At 36.8% G+C, this 24,997-nt stretch overlaps 1 protein-coding gene across 2 annotated transcripts in view; it reads left to right on the plus strand.

Moving 5' to 3' along the window:
• The first annotated feature begins 2,321 nt into the window (after nucleotides 1-2,321).
• The window catches only part of Spag17 (sperm associated antigen 17), a 230,243-nt gene continuing 207,567 nt past the window's right edge, over nucleotides 2,322-24,997 (plus strand). For both annotated transcript variants that reach the window (XM_047539956.1, XM_047539948.1), the window contains exon 1: nucleotides 2,322-2,446. In XM_047539956.1, coding sequence (XP_047395912.1) covers nucleotides 2,360-2,446 — 87 coding nt within the window. In that variant the 5' untranslated portion in view covers nucleotides 2,322-2,359. The remainder of the gene's footprint in view (nucleotides 2,447-24,997) is intronic.

A 24,997-nucleotide genomic window follows, 5' to 3' on the forward strand; every position in this document is an offset into this window, starting at 1 on the left:
AGGAAAACTTGTATTTTTTGGTAGAATTTTTTATTGCAAAAGACTATTTCTGGAAACTGTGCTTTTCTTCAGAATCTATATGAAAAAAATTTTAGGAGAAGGGAAAAAACCTCCCTCCATTGGTTCAAATTATGAACAATAACTTAAAAGATGAACATCATTAAGAGTGCCCATCAAATGAAGTATGATAGTAGTGATTGGATATCAATAATGTGTTATCCAGCTTTCCATCACTATGATAAAATACCTCAGATAATCAGCTTATAAGGAGGAGAGATATTTTTTGGCTCATGATGTCAAAAGTTTCAGTCCACTGCCACTTGGCCCCATTTTATTTGGGACTGTGGTGAGGCAGTACATGACAGTGAGGAGAACATAGCACAGCAAATCTGCTTACTTCATGGCAGCCAGGAAGCAAAAAAAGAAATTGTAAGGGGCCAGACCCTAATTGCCCAGTGATACTTTGTCCCCAGTAACCTAACTGCCTTTCATTAGGCCCCACCTCTTAAAATGTTCCATCATGTCCCAAAAGAACTGTTAACTGGAGGGCAGGGGTGGGGGCTTTGCAGGCATTCAAGACCAAACTATATCAACTATCCATCCTCCCCACCCCAGTCCTCACAATTCCTTCCTCAAAGAAAGCAATTTGGGTCAGAACATCTTTCCCCTGTAGAAGGTCACTCACCTGGCAGGTTGTATTAAATAAAATGAAGCAGCAGGTAACCAGCATCATACCTGGCCCACTGCAATAGTAGAGGCATCTTACCTCTAGGCATAGGGTGGGACCTGAGTGGACAGTTAAGTGCTGGTCAGTACTGCATTTTATATGGACTAAAGAGATAGTAAAACAATTTTGGTTGAGCTCTTTCTGTGGGTGTTCTCAAGTTTGTCCCATTGAAAAAAGAAGTACATTCAGTCTCAAAAATGGGGCATCACTCATTTCACCTGGCCTAACACAGTGGTAGTAGAGAGGTTAAGCACCCTGGATTTGGGACTCAGAAAATCCTGGATTCTAATCCTGGCACCATCACCCATCCTCTCAGGGACTTGGGATAGGGTTGTTGTGAAGAGGGGAAAAAAATTGCAAATGTGAAAGTCGTCAAAATCAAAATAAAATCCTTTATGCCAACTCTAAGAAAAAAAAAAGTGAATAAAGCCAGAGAAAGTAATGAAAAAAGAATTCTTTCTCATGATCACCTGATAGTCACTATCACAAAAGAGAGTCAGAGCCACCAGCTCACAGAAAGGCCTCTATAACCCTATACAGAAAGTATTTCCATAAGGATATCTACTGAGCAATTGTCTGTTCAAATGCAGTTTCATGCCACTCTTATTAATCATTGTGGCCAAAGATTATTGTTTCAAAATATCTGATGTAATTCTCCTCATTTTTGCCTATATAAACTTCCCTTGCCTCTCTTTTGAAATGACCAAGGTTCACTATGGTATATATATTCTCATTATGATGTTGTGCTAATTTCCATTGCAATGTTCCACATTCCCAAATAAATAAAATTTCATAATTCTTTGGAGAATTTCTCTCACAGTTTTATTTAGGATGACACACATAACCAGCGAGAATCATTAGTTGTTAATACTATCATTATCACTTGGGGGACTCTGCCTATCCAGGATACTTCAAGTATCCATGAATGTTGGATGCAAGAAAAAGAAAAGCTTCTATTGTTAATGGAAGTTTCAAGGAACTAGAGCTGTTTAGGGAGAGAAACTGATATAGGAAAGCATTAATCCATCTACAACTAGATGAACAAACGAAGAGCGACTGGATATATTTAGTGAGGCCCCGGGAGGCAGAACTAAGATCTGAGCGGAGGGTGGCAATCAGGGGAAAATAAATTTGGCTTCATACAAAGAAGCAGTTGGGGCAGATTAGAGTGGTTGAAGAAAGGCACAGGCTGCCTCCTGAGAGGGTCATTACCTCCTTTTGGGTACCACAGGCATAGGAAAAATATTGGTGGAGGAGTCTCGTGGGAATTTTAGGAATTATGAATTTCCAGACAATGTCTCGGACCAGAGAGGGCTCCCAGAAGGAGCAGAAGGTCGAAGCCAGGAAAGATTAAATAGCCTGACCAGCCCGAGTCCAGCCTCCTCCAGTCCTCCACTGCGCAAAATCCTCAGTCTCACCCTGGCCCCCGCGGGAGTCCCGCGCTCAAACTGAAGCGCGCGTTAACTATGTTGCCATGGCGACGGAAGCGGTTGACCCGAGGATCAGGACAGGTTTGGGGGAGGGAAGACAAATTTGTTCAGGAAAGGGGCGTGGCCTCGGTTACTAGGGCAACGGGACGCTTAGGCAGGGCCTGAGCCCAGTTTCGAGTCCAATGCTCCTCCAGGCCTTTGCATGGCACCCAAGAAAGAAAAAGGCGGGACTGCGAACACTGGTTCTAAGCTATGGGAACCCTCGCTCATAGCTGCACAATTCAACCAGGTGAGTCTTGAGCCCTAATTTAAGTTCTCTCTGTCCGCAGCAAAGCCGGAAGCCGGGTCAGATCCCTCGCAGGCACCAGGTTCGCCCTCCCTTCCAGATCCACCGCTACCCTCCCAGAGAAAACTCGGTGGTACTTGGAACCGCTCCCCCGGGGCGTTTTCGCTCACTAAATGATAAACAAGTAAATATCAGGAGAAGGAAGTGAATTCCTGCCAGGCCAGTCAGTGCGATTTCAAAGGGTGGTGACAGGTGCCTGCCAGGGAGGAGAGGAGGACACCTCAGGACCCTTTTCAATGTCATAGTCCAGAAGGCACTCCACAATTGTGCTGGAGTTGCTTTCAGGAACTATTTGCTTCCTCTTGATAGGAATCTTGTCAAATCATCTCTAGTCTAGCCCATAGTAGGACCTAAATAAATGTTGAGTGAAAACAGACATGGAAAGCAGAGGACAGCAATATATGTAAAGTAAACCACCTTCAAATAGAAAAGGATGACTTTCTTATGCAATGCCCTGATATCACTATATCAAAGTTTCCATATATTTTGAAAGGGGAGGAGACCAGAACAACAAGGTTCTTTATCCACAGGTTGCCACAAAGGCACTGGGCAATATTCAACCCATCTGCCACATGACTTTGAATTGCATGGGATCCCAGAACTGAATGGATCCCCACCACTTTCACCCCTACCCACATTCAGCCCCTGGGGAACACAAGCTCTTGTCACTTGCAGCTGGAAATACACTTAAATAGCTCTGTTGTTTCTAAGTCCCAGTAAACATCTGGGAAGAGAAACTTTTCTGGAAATTTCAGCCTACCATTGTGAACTACTTTTTAAAATGGAAAAAAAAAGTCTTTTTTCCATTTTACATGTGTTTATATGGTGCACTGGAGAGTTTGTTGTTTAAGGGGAAAAAATGGGTCAAAAGTCTTGTGTTACCCTCATGAGAAAGTTTTACCTGTTTATCCTTCCAATTGTTTTTCTCTATGAACAGTAATTCTGTCTGCTATGGGAATTAGTCCTGATGAATTTCATGAATATAGTCATGATGCTATGATGCAGATATGACATCATGGAATTTGGGGTCATTTCTATGACTTTAGGAATAAAAGATGTCAACTCAGTAATCCCCAGTTACATTCTCAAATTCTCAAAGATGTTTTTGAAAGCACTTTGTAAAAGCACCCTCTCTTTTGCTTTTATAAGTCAGAACTAGCCAAAATAATTTTTCTCCATTTTCTTTGAGATTATGTAGGCCAAGTTGGGCTTGGAGTGAACATTTCTGCTTGAATTATAAACTGCTGAACAACGGACTTTGATGGAGGTGCTGACACTGCATTAGCTTTAGTGTTGCAAATATGAAGCTATAATTTTCCTAGTTGAATGGAAAACCTAAAGGCACTATTTTTTCTTATGACTTGAAAACCTGAAATAATATTCAGTTTTCTTGATCCTATTCAAACAATATAATTTCAATAAATCTTGTGTACTAATAGAAACAATTTGAACTCAAAGTAATACATGGTTTTAACTACAAAGAGTGAATTCACTTTTCTTCATTGGTTGGAATACATGTTTTCTAATTCCAAGAGGAAAGAAATTGCTCTTTACCTCCTCCCATAATTTTTTGTCTGCTTGGTTTTGTATCTGATTCAGAAAGAAAATACCCAAATAAACCAACAGTCCAGTGTTCAGTGTAGACTCTGAATTGGGGTTAAAGATGACTGTGGGTGCATGAATTCTTTATTCATAATGTTTAGCAAAGTGCTCTGCACATAGTGTGTGCTCAAAATGTTACTGTTTTAGAAAGAAAAGAAATTATGTCCAGGAGGTATTACTCTTGAACAGGTATGTGTGGCTGTGTTTGCTAGGGTGTGTGTTGTGAATTTGTGTGTGTACCTCCAGCCTTCCATAAGCCAGGGCTTTTTATTAGAATTAGCTCATTGGTGAATTCAACATGCTCTGCTACACTAGATTTATAGAAAATAAACAAGTTCACAATGTCATTATAGTGAATTCACCTTGCATCACTATTTGGACTTCCCTTTAAGACCAGAATAATTGTCAAATTTTTAGTATGTTTTAGTTGTTTCTTTTAAAAAAAATAAATAAATGTTTTTTAGTTGTAGATAGACACAATACCTTTATTTATTTACTTTTATGTGGTGCCAAGGATTAAACCCAGTGCTTCACACATGCTAGGTGAGTGCTCTACTACTGAGCCATGATCCCAGTCCATGTTTTTAGTTGTTTCTAAAGTATAAAATGATAGCAAATAATACAAGGCAATCTACTAGTGAACATTCAATGATTAGATAGAGACTAGAAGTTAGGAAGATGAATATGAACTTGAATAAAATCTTCAGTTGGGCTCTAAAATGCAGGTAGACTTTTAACAGATTTTAACAGGTAGAATAAAGGGGGACAGTTATTTTAGGTAAAGAAATAAATGTGTGCCTTAAATAAATTTTGCTGCTATCACTCTGGCCTATACATTTTTCAATCAATTCTGATTTATTTCTTTCAAACTTATCATGCGGTAGGTGATACTGGGCAAAGAAGCTTTGTTCATGAGCAATTTAAAAAAAAATTTCTGGAATTTTTTGACAATATAGTCATTCCTTTTAGGAGCTTACAAATGGTACAGATGCTGTCTTTGAATAATGTCACATGGCTTCAAAGTGACTGGGGCTGTGTGTTTCAATTGGAATTTTGTGCTATAATCAAAACTTCTGTGTCAGCACAAAGAAAATAAGAAACCTCAATATCAGTATAGAGAATATCCACAAATGAGATACCAATCATTCTTCTTTTTCTTTCAGAGACAAGTATTTTTGTCACCAAATGTATTTTTCAGAATACCAAGATTCCCTAGAAGTTTTCTTGAATTGGTTTAGGTATCTCGCCAGTAGAGTTTGTTTGGGGCTTCCGTTAATTGTAATCATTTAATTCTTTCATATTTTCAGATTATCTGAGGGTAGTATTTCTATTCATTTGTTCCTAATTTAAGATATGTATAGCAAAACTACAGTCTTGCTTGTGAGACTATTGATGTGACCATTAGTCCATTCCCTTACTCTGACCCAACAGGATAACATTAAAAGCACAGAAAAAAATTTTTCGTGGCAACCCATACATGATACACACCTGAATCCAGCCAGACTCACTGCCCAATATTCATTGATTTCACTTTGTAATGATGATTTCAGGTCCCTGGTATCCAGCTTATGTCACTAGACACCTTTATTGTCATCTGCCCAATGTTTATCAATATTTTATTCTTGATGAAGCCTTCAATAGAAATAACTCTACTTTTTTTTTTTCTTTTTTGGTACCAGGGGTTGAACTCAGGGGCACTCAACTACTGAGCCACATCCCCACCCCTATTTTGTATTTTATTTAGAGACAGGGTCTCACTGAGTTGCTTAGCCCCTTGCTGTTGCTGAGGCTGACTTTGAACTTGTGATCCTCCTGCCTCAGCCTCCCAAGCTGCTGGGATTAAAGGCATGCACCCCCACACCTGGCTACTACATATTTTTAAGTATTTAAAATATCTACTGCAACATATTGAAATCTTTACTGTTAGATAGTTCTTACACCCATTTTTAGTTTCATTTTCAATGTATGTTTTCCCCTTTCTAAATAAGGAGTAATAATTGCATATGTAAACTTCTAGAGACTGAAAAACACAAAGTGCTATGATTCATAATAGCACTGTGATCACTAGTATTCATTAAGAGATGGAGACTCTCAGGATGTCTAGACTTACCTGACCCTTTTAGGAAACAAGATTTAAGAGTTTCAAGATCTGGTGCAAAGACATATAATGATTTGGCACATCAGGATTCAGAACATAGATATTCTCACTAGTTCATACTTTCTCCTTAATAGAACTATAAACTGTGGTAATCATAGCATCTTATGTAGACCCTTCCATTTAAAATGAAATTTTACATATTTAATCTCTTATGTCAACTCCACAACAATGCTATGAAGTAGTATTATTAGAGTAGAATGAGTTAAGAAATGTCTATTGAAAGTTATTTGATTAAATATTTAAAACTGAGATCACAATATTGCTTAATACCAATAAATAAATATAAAAAGAATACTCAGTTTATCTGAAACATCAAACATTAGTCTTAATAAATCCCTTATCCTCTGACTTTCACATTCAGAGGGAAGAAAGGCTGTTACACTTGTAATCCAACTCAGACTTCTGATATCATCTAAGCATGACAAACAGAAATATTTGATTTTATAACTGATATCCTGTGAGATAGAAAATTCTTCATTGGGAAAAGTTATTTTCCTCTTTGCAAAAAGAAAACTGTAGAAAAACTGCTCCTTCTGCAGCCTTGAAGTATGCCACAGTCTCTAGTTGCACCAGCAAAAGCTTGACTCATCAACGTCTCAGGCTACCTTCCTCTCAGCATTCGCACTTCCATACATCATTCTGTCTCTAAGTCCTCTTGATTTTTCCTCAACATTTTCTCACACTGTCTCTTGCTCTCTGATCTCATGCCCCTTACTTCTACTCACCTTAAAATTACCTATTTCTGTTTGTCAAACCACTTTCATCTTTATTTTTTTATAATACCCAATGCTTGGATATCTCTTTATTCAAAGTCAATTCTTTATGAATTTGTTTAGAGTTTCTGTTTCTCTGTCATGAGTATTGAAGAGGCATGTGCTTGGCAATGAAATAAAAAATAACCAATGAGATCACATCGAACTATAAATTTTCTGCATAGTAAAGAAAACAACTAACAGAGTGAAGAAACAACCCACAGAGAGGGAAAAATATTTGCAAATCATACAATGAATAAGTGAATAATATCCCAAATAAATGAACTACTTAGACTACTCAATAACAAGAAGACAAATAACTCTATTAAAAATTGGACAAAGACCTGAAAGACATTCCTCAAAATAATACCTGAAAATGCTCAGTACCTATATAAAAAAGCACAGAATTTCTAATTATCAGAAAAATACATATTCAAACCACAATGAGAAGTCACCTTATCCCTGTTAGATAGACCATTATCAAAAAGGCCAAAAATAACTCATGTTAGGGAGAACGTGTAGATGAGAATATCCGCATGGTGTTAATGGCATTATAAATTAATACAAGCATCATGGAAAAGAGTATGAAGATTATGAAGATCCCTAAAAAGAAAAAAAAAAGCCCAAAATAGAATTTACCATATGATTCAACTATTCCATTCTGAATATATGTTCAAAGGATTTGAAATCAGTATGTCAAAGAGATGTCTGTGCTTCAGTGTTTACTGTATAGGAATATGCCACAGTGAATCCCCCCATCTTGTACATACACAAGAAATCAATGAAGAAAAAATTTAAAAAAAACTATGGGTAAATGGTAGAAAGATCCATAGAGGGAACAGGGGAGGAAAGGAGGAAGGGGAAGGAGAGGTACTAGGGTCTGAATCAGAACAAGATATACTCCATGCTTTTATAACTATGTCAAAATGGATTCTACTGTCACATATAACTAAAAAGAACCAACAAATAGTAAATTTCCACTTCCATTTTTTAAACTTTTCTTCCCTAAACATTCCTCATACCATGTTAATTCCCAGCTCAAAAACTACCAGTGACCATCTATAACCACTTTCAACAAAGTCTAATCAACCTGTACTCTTTATCCCTCCCTAATCCATCTCCAGCTCCATCTAGTCATCAAACTGAATTGCTACAAACAAGGCAGCCCCCTCGCTGCTGTACAGACCCATAAAGAAGGCAGTGAACTGCTGGAGAAAGCCCATCTCGGAGTCAAACAAATACAAGCATTTCCTCCTGATTCTCAGCTGCAGAATATGTGACCTAGAGCAATGTCTTGCCCTCTCTGATCCAGGCTCTCCTTTTGTCAGATGGAAATAATAATATTTACCTCAAAGGCTTGCTGTGAATATAAAATAATACTTAATTCATTTCCTAAATACCTTGATAGTAAATGGCATTTATCATGCCTTCAGTAAATAAGTTCCCTGCCTCCCTCTTGCTTTCACTCATTGGTCCACTTCCTGGACATGAACTTGACCTTTGTGCACCTTGTCTTGTCTATTTGTCGTGACCTTTATAAACCATGTCTTAGAGTAAGCTTTCCTAACAACTCTAACCCAAATTTAACCCTTACCTTGGCTTTAGGTTCTATTACATAATTTAATACTTAGTTACAGATGCCTTGAATTATTTGCTATCATTTCATGTTTTATAGAACACAGACAGAACACAGATGCCCATCTTAGACTCCTTATATGTGCCCCACGATATCTAACATGATTTCAGGTACAGGGTTTGCATGTATTACATTAATTCACTGATTTATTTTGAAATATGGAGAACCCTGTATAATGGAAACTAGAACCATTATTAAGATGAAAACGTAGTTTCTAAGATAAGAGGAGCAGACAGAAAGTATTTATATGAAAGGCATCACAGCAGATATGTAATATTGTGAGTGTGCCCTGAAAAGAACTATGCAGTGATTCCATTTCACTTCCCAGAAGCATTTTAACTGCCAATCAGGAGGCATTCAAGTTAAAGTTCTTCAACATTAAGTTTGCAGTTTCTCCTTTAGTTGAGGAATAATATTTTTCTCTTATTAAAGGTAGCTTAGTGACAATAGCTGAGTTGTGCACACTTGGAAAATAGTAATAAAGGCTCCTAAAGTCTTGAGCAAAGCTTATAATTCTTGCAAAGATTTGGAAAGTGGATATGGGTTCAAGATAGGTATTGCTGAAATATTAATATCCCAGACCTCTTAAATAAAGTTATAAAATATATAGATACCAGGATGATAATAAACCGAGTCTAACTAGGTTTTGAGGGGAAAATGTTCATTCGAATTGAAGTGCTTGAATCCATTTTAAGTGTAGTTTATCAAAGAGGGAAATGCATTTTATTGGATAGAACCCTTGAGCAATTTTTGAGAGGCAGTGAAGGGTTTCTCAGCTTTTTTGATCTTAAACAGTAAGCTATTTCTCATGTAAATGTGTATTTAAGACTTACTGGAAATACTCATAATATGAGCTGAAGACTGATGTCTGGCAGCAAGCATATTTCTGAAATTGGGTTGGTTTTTATTACTATATTTTCTGAAATATGCTTTCATTGATATTTACAAAACAAATTGCCAGTTCACACAAAGGTTGTTTTAATAAAAGCCAATGCAAACAACTGAGTTGCTAGGAAGAATGTTAAGAGGGAAATGGACTTTTCATAACCTCACATTATAATTTCTCTTTTTGGACAAAAATGTATTATTTGAATGAGTTTGGAACTGAAGGGAATTAGTATGTCAAAATATCCACCTAGATGTTATATGTGATCATTTTTATTGCAAGTGAAAAATATTAAATATAAGTAAAATGTAAGTGTTGCCAATATGAGTTTGGCAACATCCTAGGAAAATGTTAGTTAAGAAATGGTGAATGTTGACCATGGTTCAGCTCTGGCCATAGAAACCATCGTTGGCTCCCAGTTCCCACAGGATAAAATCCAAGGTGTTCTACCCAGCTTTCACAGCCCTGCTTCATGTGGCCCAGGCATCTTTTATCTCCCTCTACTCGAGGTGAATGGTCTCTTTGGTATCCCCAGGTACATATAGACTATACTCATATAATTTTTTGGCCTGATGAGCTCTCCCTGAGTTCATTCAACCCTTCTCATTAAAAATCTCTCCTATATGTTTCAGAAAGCAGCTCAAACCACACAACCACTCTGGTCCTCACTGATTTTCCTCGTCTCACTAAACTACCTCAGTGATTGTTACCATCATTGTTACCTACTTTTAGATGTTGTCCAACAATTTCAGCATCCTCTCCTGTATCTGCATCACTACGGCACTACAAATGCCTGGAGGTTGACAAAGTTAATCATTTCAAGTTTCCTCCTTCCTGACTACAGTGAGCCTGTAGTGGGCCTCACCAATACCTACTGGATTAAATCCACTGGTTATGTTACTGTCTAAGCTTCCTGGCCTGTTCTCATTTTTGATCTCTGGTATCAGTCTCAACCCATTGGTCATGGTAACAAGTTGAAGATTGAACTCCAAACCTTAGTTACTGTATCTATAAAACAGGGATGGTAGTCATCTCTCCCTTGGATATTAAAAATATTGTTGAGAGGTCCAGCACATAGTATCTGAAACTTCATACTGTCAAATCTAGACTGGATGTCCTCTATGATCTTGCTTTTCATCAAGTCTTCACCTTATTGAACTGTATTACCATTCACCAAGACAGTTAGTGGGGCCCAAAATCTTGCATGCATTGTCTTTTCCGTCCTATCCATGGCCCATAATCATTTCAGTAAGTCCTGTTGATTCTATCTCTGAAATGTATCTAAAATCTACCCTCTTGGTACCACGCCTACTGCTACACCCTAATCCAGATCACAATCATTTCTTGCCTGAGCTACAAAATAGCTCAGGAGATGCAAAAGTTCATTTCTTACTCTCATTCCTGCTGTCTTGGAGTCTAGTATCCACACAGCAGTGACAGTGGTTCTTTTAATATTAAGACCGAATGAAATTCAAATGCTCCACCATGGCCTAAAAGATTCCATGTTCCAGGCCTCTGCCAACTACTCTGACCTCACCCAGTACCACCTATGAATCACCCTCTCAGCTATACTGGTCTTTTGTTGCTGATGCTCAAATCCATCAGAAATCATGTTGTCACATTAGAGTTCTTGCTCTTGCAGAGCCTCTGCATGGAAAAAACCCTTCCTAAGACAGTCATGTGATTCACTTCCATCGTCCTTTCATTGTCCTGTTCAAATGTCAGTTCACTCTTTGAACTGTGGTACACACTCTATCCACATTCCCTGACTTGGTTCCTCACTTCTATTTTATAGTTATCTCATTATACTCTGTCTCCCATGTAAATACAAGCTCCATGAGAGCCAGGATTTATCTTGCTCACTAACATACTGCAAGCACCTAAAAGTGTCTCTGGCACGTGGAAGAACTCAGATACATTAGTCAAATAAAGGAACAATAGATGTTCAATAGGAGGAGCTCATAGTAGTTGTAGTTGTAGCAGTATATTTACAAAAGTGTTCTGAAAATCAAAATGTATGAAAGGATGTGGAACCACTATTTCATCCAATATATATATTTATAATTATTACAATTCATGTGTGTGTGCTACACATACCCTTTAAACTCAACATACTCAAAACTGAGTTAGTCTCCCTCACAAACCTCCTCCTTTATGCTCTTGAATGAGGGTACTGTCCTGTTCAATGAAGTTAGAAATCATCCTTGAAGCTCCCCTTCTAATATAAAATTATCAGCAATTCCTATTGCTTCTTCTGTTTCTGTACCTTCCTTTCCACCTTTCATAATTTCTAACTAGTACCATAACAATAGCTTTCTAGCCCAGCACGATGGTGCACTCCTGCAATGCCAGTGATTTAGGAGGTTGAGGTAGGAGAATGGCTCAGCAACTTGGCAAAGCCCCAAGTAACTTAACAAGAGTGTGTCTCAAAATAAAAAATAAAAAAGGTTGGGGATGTGACTCTGTGGTTAAGCATAGCTGGGTTCAAGTCTCAGTACCCAAAAAGGAAAAAAAAACAAACAAACTTTCAAACCTCTCCCCTTGCCTGCCTTCATCCAGCAATAAATATTTAAAATATTTTAATAACTGTCAGAATTGTGTCAATTAATATATGAATTAAAAATTTTAATTGCCTTGTATTCTCTGTGTATCTTCTTAAAATGCTTGCCATCTAAGTTCTAATATAGAACATTTATTGAATTTTTCTAATGATTTCAAAATCATCTGTTGATTTTTCATAAACATTGGTACAGTCTTTTGGTTAGAATGACTTCTCTTCCTAAACAATGCCTTTATCTGAGTATGATATGACATGATATCATCTCTAGGCTCTTCCCATCATTTTTGTTTTAAATGGATAGTCATTGTTTAAGGTAATTTGTTGTACTGTGAACATAGAGATTTCTCCTGGTACCACCAGTATTGCTCACCATACTGAAAATTCTTCCAGTTTTGACAAACATTTAGTAATTATGTTAAAAATTGTCTAACCCTCATAATACTGACATTTTATAAATGTTATTTCTTTTATTATCTTTATTATCAGTTAAATCACAAAACTGCCATATTTAATTAACTGAAGTTTTATAAGTTAATTTTATAATTCTTTATCAAATATAATTTTGTAATTTATAAATTTATAATATACAACTTACACTTAATTTTATGAGTTTGTGACCACCCTACATTCACTTTGTTACAAAACATAATGTGATTAAAATTGGGGACTGAATAAATTGAAAGAGGTTAATTCACCATATATTTTAATTTTTGTCATCAAATAATAAGTCCATTTATTAGACAATCAAATAGTGTTTCTCTTAGAATTAATACTTTGTCTCGTTTTGAATAGAACCTATTATTTGTTTTTATATATCCTCTGCTTCTCTTTCACAGTTTGCTTGATTAATTTTATATGGGCAACAAATTTACTTTTCTTTCTTGTAAAACTAAGCAAACTATTGACATTTCTGTTAGAAGATTTTATTAAGACTAAATCCCTGAAAGGATTTCAATTTCTGAATGCTTAGCAACACTCACTTTACAATTTGTTAAAAGGAGTACCCCGGGCTCACCATGATTTCTACTCAGTGTTTATAGTCACAGTTCTACAGAATGCCCATCAGGGTCCTAAAAATTTTCTAATGTTCAATGTCCATCTCTCTTCAGATATATTATAATTATCTCTGGTGTTTATTTGACATATGGTATTAAACAGAAAAATATTATCGAAAAATATTTATATAGGGTTTCTGTATTTACATCTTTCATTTTGCCACCCAGATATGTGGACTACAGTGAGTTAAAACAAAAACAAAATCTGGAACTTTTTCTAAAATTAAGAGCTTTCTCCTTGTGTCCACATTGGCACTGTTGTCATGTAAATATTTCTCATGGATATAATTTTTCTTGGCCATCAATGATATAGGTTGAAATATCATATAAATGCTAGTCTGTCTAAACTCTACCAGATCAAAAAAAATCATTTTGTTATCTTCAGCATCTTGAATTTTGTATATTAGGCATAATTAAAATACATTTATGGGAAATATTTAAGTTTCATCAGTGGTGATTAAAATTTCACTGCTTTGATTCCGTTTTTCAAAAAAGTTGCTTTCTTATTTCAGAAGATAAATGTTTGCCAAAATCAAGGTTATATAAATCTACATTGCCCTGATACAGCCATTTGGATATTACTTCTTGAAGTTTTCCTAAATGTTTCATGTCTGCTAATGCTTACTTATGTTTAATTGCATGACTGATCATGTTGAAAGCTGTGGTAATATGCTTAAAATGTTTTTCACTTTATTGACACACTTTGATGAGTAATTTCAAATACTTTAATAAATAAAACTGATTTTTTATATTCTTTAAACTTTCCTTTGTTGATGATTGCAAAATTTATTTATTAGAAACATGCCACTTGGATTTTTTTAAAAATTGTTTTGCCTATTCAACTTTAAAAACACAAATTTTGAGCTTCCATTTCCATTCAACATTTACATCACTAGCAATAATAAATTAATTAAATTTTGTTAAGTTAATCTTATTGAGTTTTATGTCATTTTTATTAGAAATACAAATTATTTATGTTGTAATGACTTTTGCACAATATCAGAACATGCCTTGGATTATGATTTTTTATTTTTGATGATCCCTTGAAGGTTCAGAATACTTACATGTTTTTGACACTTAAGAAATAATATATTGAGATTTGGAATTTCTTTACTGTTGATTTTTCATTTTTAATATTTTAATTTATATTTGTGTATACTAAGAAGCTCACACACAAGAATTGGATTGCCCTATAATTAAAATAAAAATAAAAAATAAACATGGCAGAAGCAATACATTGACAATGAGGATTAACTGGAGACACTTCAGAAGCTAAGAGTTCACAGAAAAGGATGTGGCATAGTCAAGACTCAGATTTTATACCAGGAGGACAGTTGTTGATCATAGCAACATCCTATAATTTTAATCAGTTTGTCCTAATGAGAATGTGTTAGATTTTACATTCTTTATTTTACCACTTACCACAATTACTTCTATGCCGTGACCAGCTTGGTACAATCTGAGTGTACTCAGACACTATCTGTATGACATTCTCTCCTCTCCATGTGCCCTCTACATGGCCACCTGGGTTGTCTTTCTGTAAAACTAATATGATCATGTCACTACCTGTTCAGTCTCAAGTCTTACTGTTATTTAGTTTACACTTCACAATTCTCCTAGTGCCATCCCTGCCTCCTCACCCCGGCCCTATCTAGACAGTCAATCTCACTGCACAACAGCACAATTCAAGTCTGCTAGCAATGCTGTGCTTTCAGACACAGAGGATATCAAGCTTGGCATACCCTTAATTCCCTGACACCATTTGTTGGTCTTATTATCATTCTTAAAGTTACAGATCAAATGTACCATGAGACTGTCTTTGACTGTCCTTTTCCCATCCTCAATTTGTCACACTGCCATGGTATTTACAGAGACCCCAGTGATGGTAATTACCATGATTATTAGAGTTATTGATAGGTCTGCCCTCTCACTTGAATATAAACTTTTCATGGACAAGAGGAGAATAGTATGCTCTTTGGGTACACTGTCTGGAACGTAGAGCCTGGAATATGTTCAGTCAACCTTAATTGGAGGAATGACAAAACAAATGTAGTACTGCTCCAAGTTATTTGTACCCAAATAACTCCCTTTAAACAATGTTCTTTCTACTATCCATCATTTCTTATTTTTCATTGAGGTAAAACAATCAATAATAATATTAAATGTCCATTTGAAAATATATATTGGTATATGTATGCATACCTATAATACACCACCCAGATGAATATATAGGACACGTCACACAGAACTTAAATAAGATATAGAACCTACCATAGGTTTCCTGTATCTTTTCCATTCAACACCTGCCCTCCTGAGAATTAGCACTATTCTGACTTCTAGCACTATCAATTATTTTATTTGTTCTTAAACTTCATGTAAACAAACTAGTACAAAATGTACTCATTTTGCTCAACACAATTCCTATGAAATTTGTACATGTTGTTGCATGTATAAGTAGTGTGTTCTTTTTGTGGCCCTATAGCATTCCATTGTATGAATATAACATAATTTTTATGCATGTTCCTAAAGATCGATACTTGGATCATCCTCAGTTTAAGATATTACACACAATGCTATAAAATTCTTATAAAAGTGTTTTGGATATATGCTTGGGCATATAATAAAGACTAGAAATGGTAGGCCACAGAACAACCATAGGATATAGTATAACTTTAGTAGCTACTGCCTTAGAATTTTCCAAAAGAGTTGCATCAACTTGTTCTTATTAGTAATGTATGTGCATATGAGTCATTTGTCAGTTTTTTTAATTCCACTTCTTTTTATTGCACTATTTCCCCTCTTTATCCTAAATTTGTTTTAGTTGATCTCCAATTAAAGTTCCTCCTTCCCCATGGCAAAATTTAATTGCTATTCCGTGAATCTTTCTGGCCATTTAATCCCATCTTAGACTTATGCCTAAAACTGAGCACAACTTCCCCAGTGCAAATACACTCTATTTTTTATAGGTGGGTAATGTTTTCTATTTTGTTCCCACTGTTTCCTAGCTGTAATGAGCAAAGGCCTTTCCATAGAATTGCGTCACATTGAACTCACAGTCATGGGGAAGCATTACATACAGATACATTTCCTATAATTGATAATAAAAGCCCCTAAACTTAGGACTAGGGTTTGGAATATGTTTTTCTCAATGTGTTCACCTGTCCTCCACACTGATCCTTATCTGACAGATCTACTTTCTGAAAAGCTTTAGGACAGCCCCTGGCCTTGCTAACCTGTCCCCTTGGACTTGGGGCATCATCAACACTTTGCTAACCCAGGCAGGTCAAGGTGCAGAAGAAGAAAGCACTTTGGCTTGTGAATCAGGGTTGTCTTTTGCTATCTGTCACTTTCACCAACTCTTCTTGTCATATATTTATTTTCCATCTGCGAAATGAAATAACTAGACAAAATGACAGCAAAAAATCTCCCATCCCTGTCCCCTGTACTTTTAAATTTTACTACATAGTTCATTTTCATATCTTGTTTAGAAGTAGCTAAGAAGTCCCATCCAAGGATGGTCCCAGAGTTTCTCATTCTTATCACTTCTCCATACAGAAAAGGGCATTTTTACTCTTCCCTTTGTCTTTATGTTAGATCTCTACCTGTGATAAACCTTTCCTTACATCTCTGGTGACTCAATATTTTTGGCACATAAACTTGTGAAATGCTTTCTAAATGTTTAAATAAATTCTATTTCCTGACTTTCCCTTATCTTCAACTCTCACGATAATTTTTCTTTGTGTTTTTCTTATTCATTTTCTGTTAAATGTAATTATAATGTGTACCCGTGGGAGGCACAGACAATATAACAATTTCTCAGGCAGCGTATATTGAACAGAAATGGGAAGGAAATCTCCCAAATTCTTGTCTAAATTAGTTGAAGTTAGTAATATTGACTTCAACCTCCTCTGTCTTCACAATTAAATATTTAGGATGCTGAGCAAGGATAAAGACAATTGCATTATTTATATGTGTTACTGTCATTGTAAAGACAAAGCATAAAAATGTCCTTTGCTTAACTTGTCATGCATATCTTATGAATTTGCCACCAGCTTGATAAAATGTTTATGGGATAAAATGGTTTACTCAGCCATTTTTCAGACCTTTCAAAGGCAACAACTATGAATGTGTTACGTTATTCGTTGTGATGATGACACTTTTGCCCAGAAGGGTATATTCTTTAAATTTAAATACATGTTTTGAGGAAACTTTTGGCTTAGTCCCTTTTATGCTCAATAATTAAGAACAATCATATCTAGAGACCAAATATTTTGGCCTTGTGAAGCAAGGTGCCATGAAGTCCAAATGGGAACTGAACTGCTTGTTGATCCCTCATGAGTACCATCTGCAGAGCAGTTGAGGAAACCAGCTCATCTTCCATGGCACATACCATGCAGAGTTGCTTTCACCTCATAGGGATGGTTCCACTGAACATTTGTGTTTCACTTCTTTGGGAACATCTTTTCCTTTGCTTGATCTATGTTTTGGCAACATCACCAGTCCTTCTCTTATTTTTTTAGAAGGCTGTGTCTCAGTCAAAACAAGGATGTTGAAAGTTTCCTCTATATTTTGAATTTTTAGCTACCAGGAAAGGTCTTTAAAATCTCCTGAATTAATGTACTTAAGTGAAAGTTTTCACCCAAATGAACAAGCAACTAGAAACCAATTGTGTTTGACATAGTGAGCAATTGTATTTGACATAATGTTTTAAATTAATCCGGTAGGAAAGATTGTTTGTTCATTTGACTTGGACTGGAAAAAATGGGAGTTTGACATGGTTTCATCAAGTAATTAAATTCAATTGAAAAACATTATTTCCTTCCATGTTAAACTAATGTCCTATGTACTTCTTGGAGTATACAGGGAAAAAAAGGACTGGGTCAGTGGGAAGAAAAAAAAAAAATTCCTGCCATCCAGGACCTTACAATACAAGAATACAGACACCAGTGGTTCTAAAAGTGTGATCCTTGGACCAGAAGCATCCAGCATCACTTGGAAACTTTTAAGAAATGCAAATTCTCAGGCCTTATCCTAGAAACTGAGGGTGAAATGCAGTGATTTTTGCTTTAACAAGCATGCACTCTAAAATTGCAGGCATATGTTAACATAGAGACCACAGTGTAAATGCCTTATTACTGACCATGAATTCCACTGGCAGCCAATGGACACTATTGGGTTGGGATAGTCTGGGAAATAGTTATAGATAAAGCAGGAAGTCCACCTGAAGGAGGAAATGAAAGGACCATCTAAGCAAAGCAAGAGGGTGAGAAAATACATTACATGTTTGCGATACCACAATCCACAATTAACTAGACATTCATTAGATGTTTTATACACAGTCATGGTTAATTATCGTAAGCACTTTCAAAATAGGATTCATGTTTATATGAGGAAAATAGAGGCTTAAGAATTTAAAGAAAGCCATTTTCCTGATAGCTGTGAGAGTTTAGAAAACTAATGGAAATATGGTGTTAAAATGTTAGGAGGAGAACATATAAAGTTTTAAATTTCAGTCTCTGGAGTTTGGAATCTATCTTATCCTATTAGAATCTAAGAGGCAGAAAATTTAAATGCTTTCTAAAAAAAAAAAGAATGAAGGGATAAATGTTTTAGAAAAATTAGTAGGTGGGAGGTAAAGAAGTCAGAAGCTTGTATAGTACCTGAAGAAACTATTTTCGATAGTCCTAAGTGAGGAGATTTATAAGGTAAAGTGGGAGAATAGTCATGAGATTAAAAAGGAAGGGACATTGAATCTGTATAGAACTTTAGGTAGTATAGCCATTTTGACGATATTAATTCTGCCTATCCAGGAACATGGGAGATCTTTCCATCTTCCAAGGTTTTCTTGAATTTCTTTCTTTAGTGTTCTGTAGTTCTCATTGTAGAGGTCTTTCACCTCTTTTGTGAGATTGATTCCCAAGTATTTTATTTTTTTCGATGCTATTGTGAATGGGGTAGTTTTCCTAATTTCTCTTTCTGAAGATTCATCACTTATGTATAAAAATGCATTGGATTTATGAGCATTGATCTTGTAACCTGCTACTTTACTGAATTCACTTATGAGTTCTAAAAGTTTTCTGGTGGAATTTCCAGGTTCCTCTAAATATATAATCATGTCATCAGCGAACAGGGATAGTTTGAGTTCTTCTTTTCCTATTCGTATCCCTTTATGTACCTCGCAGAAATAGAGCAAGTAATTATGAAATTCATCTGGAAGAATAAAAAACCTAGAATAGCTAAAGCAATCCTCAGTAGCAAGAGCGAAGCAGGGGGTATTGCAATACCAGATCTTCAACTCTACTACAAAGCAATAGTAACAAAAACGGCATGGTATTGGTACCAAAATAGACAGGTAGATCAATGGTACAGAATAGAGGACATGGACACAAACCCAAATAAATACAATTTTCTCATACTAGACAAAGGTTCCAAAAATATGCAATGGAGAAAAGATAGCCTCTTCAACAAATGGTGCTGGGAAAACTGGAAAACTATATGCAATAGAATGAAACTAAACCCCTATCTCTCACCCTACACAAAACTCAACTCAAAATGGATCAAGGACCTCGGAATCAGACCAGAGACCCTGCATCTTATAGAAGAAAAAGTAGGTCCAAATCTTCAACTTGTTGGCTCAGGATCAGATTTCCTTAACAGGACTCCCATAGCACAAGAAATAAAAGCAAGAATAAACAACTGGGATAGATTCAAACTAAAAAGCTTTCTCTCAGCAAAGGAAACTATCAGAAATGTGAAGAGAGAGCCTACAGAGTGGGAGAATATCTTTGCCAACCATACCTCAGATAGAGCGCTAATTTCCAGAATCTATAAAGAACTCAAAAAACTCTACACGAAGAATACAAATAATCCAATCAACAAATGGGCTAAGGAAATGAACAGACACTTCACAGAAGAAGATGTACAAGTAATCACCAGATATATGAAAAAATGTTCAACATCCCTAGTAATAAGGGAAATGCAAATCAAAACTACCCTAAGATTTCATCTCACCCCAATTAGAATGGCGATTATCAAGAATACAAGCAACAATAGGTTTTGGCGAGGATGTGGTGAAAAAGGAACACTCATACATTGCTGGTGGGGTTGCAAATTAGTGCAACCACTCTGGAAAGCAGTGTGGAGATTCCTCAGAAAGCTTGGAATGGAAACACCATTTGACCCAGCTATCCCACTCCTTGGCCTATACCCAAAGGACTTAAAATCAGCATACTACAGAGATACAGCCACATCAATGTTCATTGCTGCTCAATTCACCATAGCCAGATTGTGGAACCAACCTAGATGCCCTTCAGTTGATGAATGGATAAAGAAACTGTGGCATATTTATACAATGGAATATTACTCCGCAATGAAGAATGATAAAATTATGGCATTTGTAGGCAAATGGTCGAAATTGGAGAATATCATGCTAAGTGAGATAAGCCAATCTCAAAAAACTAAAGGACGAATGATCTCGCTGATAAGCGGATGAGGACATATAATGGGGGGTGGGACGGGCTAGCATTAGGTTTAGGGTTAGGTTTAGAGTTAGGCTAAGGAGAGCAGTAAGAATGAAGGAAAGAAGGACTGTGTAGAGGGAAAAGAGGGGTGGGAGGGGTGGGAGGGGTGGGGGGGAGGGGAAAAATATAATAAACATCATTACCCTATGTAAACGTAAAAAAAATAAATAAATAAATAAATAAATAAATAAAAAAAGGAAGGGACAGTTTCAAAAAACTCTGAGAAAACAACTGTGATTTTATACCCAAGAGGAGAATGGGAGAGGATTTGAAGTTGTGATAACTAAGAGAAATGGAACATTTCAGAAACTGATGAAGTTAATAGCCATTATTTTTACTGTTAATGATAAGGGAGGTTTTGTTTGTTTCATTATGTTTTTAAAGTGTGGAGAGAAATGAAGTTTCTAAACTAAATGAGTTTAGTTTTGGAAATGCTGAGTTTGAGATGATGGTAGAACATCAAAGTAGAAATGTTAAACAGAAGGTCAAAAATGTGTATTTCATCTCAGAGACTGAGGCTGAAAACACAGATGTGAGAACTGTCAGAGGAGAGAGCTGGTGGACCTCATGGGAATAGCTAAAGTATCCCATAAGGAGTGTGTGCCAAGAGAAGAAGGTTGAGAAGAGAATTTATTGAGATACCTAAAAGGTCCTTGTTGGTGGAACAGAAGAAAAGAAAGTGCCTAATGGTCAGCAAAGGAGCAGTCAGAGGAGTAAAAGACAGAATGAGAACAGGATGGTGTCGTGGAAGTCAGGTCAGGGAGAAGTTAATGAAGCAGGCTTTTCGGTCTCCTACCTGTGGAACACCTAGAAAGAACAGGGAAGATGACTGTATCTGGTAATGAGAGTATCATCAGATCTCAAAGGACATAACTTCATAGGGTGTTTGGGGGTTGCTGGTGGTGAGAGAAAGAGTGGAAGTAAGACTATGGGCTTTAAGGACCTTGTGATTTATCTAGATTGAGAGCTTCAGGTACAGGTCCCCTATTTGGTGGGGTTTGACTATGAAGAGAAGATCCAAAGGAAAATGGTTAGTAGGGAGACGAGGATTAGGTGAAAATGGCTCAGTAGATATGTGTAAAATAGGATAGCTAGGAAAGAGGAAGGGAAATATGGAGAGGGAGAAATGGAAGAACAGAAGGAATAAAGTCACAGAGGAAAGATTATATGCCCTAGTACAATACAGGAGGGTTCAGCATATCTTCCTCCTCTTAAGAAAAAGAAGCAAGTTCTTAAGACTGATGAAGAGTGCATTGAGACGAGAATGTGAAAAGGGTAGGCAACCTTGGCACCAAAGCCTTGCTCTGCTCTGGAGGCAGGTGAAATCATGGCCACTGTGTAGACAGAAGGTGGACAAGCAGGGACATGGTCAAAGAGCTTCCTCCACTAACTCCTCAGGTAGTGACTGCCCATGAGGCTTCTCCTGACATGCAAAGAGAGAGGGGGTCTAGGAAGTTGCTTAACACCCTGCATTAAAGCTGTTTGCACATCTGTCTCCCCTACAAGATTGTGGGTCTTGCAAGAGCACAGACTTTTTTCCAGTACTTTTTTTAAATGCAAAAAAGCCACAAAGAATAATATAACAAGAAAGTGTGTACCCTCACAAAAAAAAAAAAACTTTCCTAGTTTTTGAAATGAACACTAAGAATAAAAAAGAGGAACACTTGGTTCTCATCTCCCTTCTCTGTTCTATTGCTTACTCTTCCTTCCCAGAAGCAAGAACTAACAGGAATTTAATACATATCCTTTCGGCCTATGTATTTATCTATGTGCATGAATACTGTATGATTTCACTAATAATTAATATTTTCTATGAGGGTCTCTGTCACACATGTTGCCCTGGAAATGGAGGCTATGAAGATGACTGAAAGCATAAATAGCTCCATATCATACCTCTGAAATTTTTATTTAACATAATGTTTTGAGGTCTATTCAAGTTGAGATATACACATTTAGTTTGTTTTGCTTCATTGCTGTTTGGTTATTCATCCTTCATTTCAAGGACCACAGATGCAACATAGCTGCCCACACAGTATTAATTATTAGTGAAAACATCAGAGTTAACAATATAATAAAAATGAACACTATGTACATTGCTTTCTAGATATAAAGTGCTTTTACATACAACATAGTTTCAGCCTTCTTTGTCTATTCCCCCCTGCCTCAGGCTGATGCTATGTAAAGGTAGTGATCATGCCTTTTCATTGTCTGTAACTCCTCAGTATTAGTTGAATGAATGAATGACTCTCTGCCTTAAGTATCATTATTTTACCAAGGTCCAGGTTGTGAGTACTTAAAAGTTTTTCCAAGACCATGTGGTTGGAATCAGAACTAGCAATCAAGTTTTCTGATACTAAATCCAGTGCTCTTTTCATTTCACCATTGAAAGAGCTATTGTAAGAACCCTATTAGGAAATCTATAGGAGAGGAATAATTATCATGAGTTACTACCCCTATGTATACAATAAATAGACTCCGTGTACCTGTGTAATTGGAGAAAATTAAGAACCATAACCAGATCTGGGGCTTGAAATTTATCATAATCATGAACTGGTTCTATTTTGTCACATGGCCCTTAAATGAGGCTTGCGTTGTACAGGCAATATGAGTTACGAGGGTTGCAGGGTTACATGAGGGGGGAATGAGCAGGAAGTAGTTTCACTCCATAGAACTGCTCTTGCCAAGGTCACAGGAGTGCTTCTAACCACCTCTGACTACCTGCACCTCTCCTCCTCTGGTTTCAGCCACACCTTTCCTCCCTACTCTCCTTCACCTCTCCTTTTCTGCCTCCTAGGAAGTCTTCTTTGAATAGGTGACAGTTGAGTGGCACTCTGAATAAAGTCACAGAATTCTAGCCAGAAAGTTCCCTGCTTCAGATGCCCACCCCATCATCCCACACCAAACTCCTTTCCAACAGTCCAGTTCACCAAGGCTGTCTCATCTTAATGAGTACCATTGACCCTCCACCGGTCTATTTGGGGTCTCACCTCACTTTTCTCATTCAGAGACAGGTCTGCCTCTTATTTTCTTTGAACAATTCCTGGGTTCTGAGCAGTTGGTGAAGTAAGGGTCACTGCACAGCATGGCCCCTGGAGAGCAGCACATGCTTACTCCGTTGATAAAAGTCAACCAGGACAGTGGATGAGGAGAAGCAAAGCAAGATTTGCCTACTTTCAAACTCCTGTTATGTTTAGGTTGTTATTTTAAATGCATTTAAGCAGACTAATAAATAACCTGTTGAGCTGAACCACTACTATTTTTGTTGAATTAAGACAGGTGACAGGTTCCCTGACACTCTTCCTGTCCAAGATACATTCTCATGGTTTTCCGGCACACCCCTAGGGAATTGTTGGAGAGATCCCATCATTCCCAACTACCATAAGACAAACTCATCTTTCTAGAAGACCTGGCACTGCCCCTGGATCATCTTTGTATGGCCCTTTTTTTCCCCACACCATAATTTGGAGACCATATTTTTAAATCTAAAAATCAGAACATGCAGTAGGGTGCAGTGGTGCACGCCTGTAATCCCAACAGTTCGGGAGGCTGAGACAGGAGAATCTCCAGTTCAAAGTCAGCCTCAGCAACAGCAAGGCACTAAGCAACTCAGTGAGATCCTGACTCTAAATAAAATACAAAACAGGGCTGGGGATGTAGCTCCGTGGTCATGTGCGTCTGAGTTCAATTCCCTCCAAAAAAAAAAAAAATAAAATAAATCAAAACATGTAGTCAGGCAAAGGATCTTTGTTCTATTTCCAGGTTTTAGAGAAACCTGGTTGTTTTATTTCCTTTGGGTAGACCTAGTGTCAAGGCAAAACAAATTCACAGAATATACCATAATGTTCAGAGGATAAATCACATTTACATTAGACGAAGAAAGGTGGGAAAACAAAAGGATATGGTAGGGTAAGTAATAAGCTAATACTGAATCTTGGAAATCCATCTTAATTTTTAATGTGAAAGATAGTGACTCACATTAAAGGAACTTGAGGAAAGTCAAAGAAGGTTTCAAATCTGAAAAAGAAGTTGATGAAAGGTTATAGCTTTTAATATACGATGATGAAAAGAGATCTCCTTTCTTTGGGGAGAGTCCCTGATTCCAATTTTACATTTGTGGAGCAATTAGCAGGACTCCTCTTGGCTTTCCTTGGTCTCCTCTCTTAGAAGAATGTCTCTGATATGTAATATTTGTTTGAAAACCCAAAGAAGCTTGTTTCCTTTTGAGGTCTGCCTTACTTTTTATGTTCTGAAGTTCATTTTGGACCTCAGATTTTGCTCCAAGCAATAAAACTGGTTGGATCATACTAACATAATGGAGCTGTAAT

This window comes from Sciurus carolinensis, chromosome 1 (genome assembly GCF_902686445.1).
Source record: "Sciurus carolinensis chromosome 1, mSciCar1.2, whole genome shotgun sequence".
Lineage (NCBI taxonomy): Eukaryota > Metazoa > Chordata > Mammalia > Rodentia > Sciuridae > Sciurus > Sciurus carolinensis.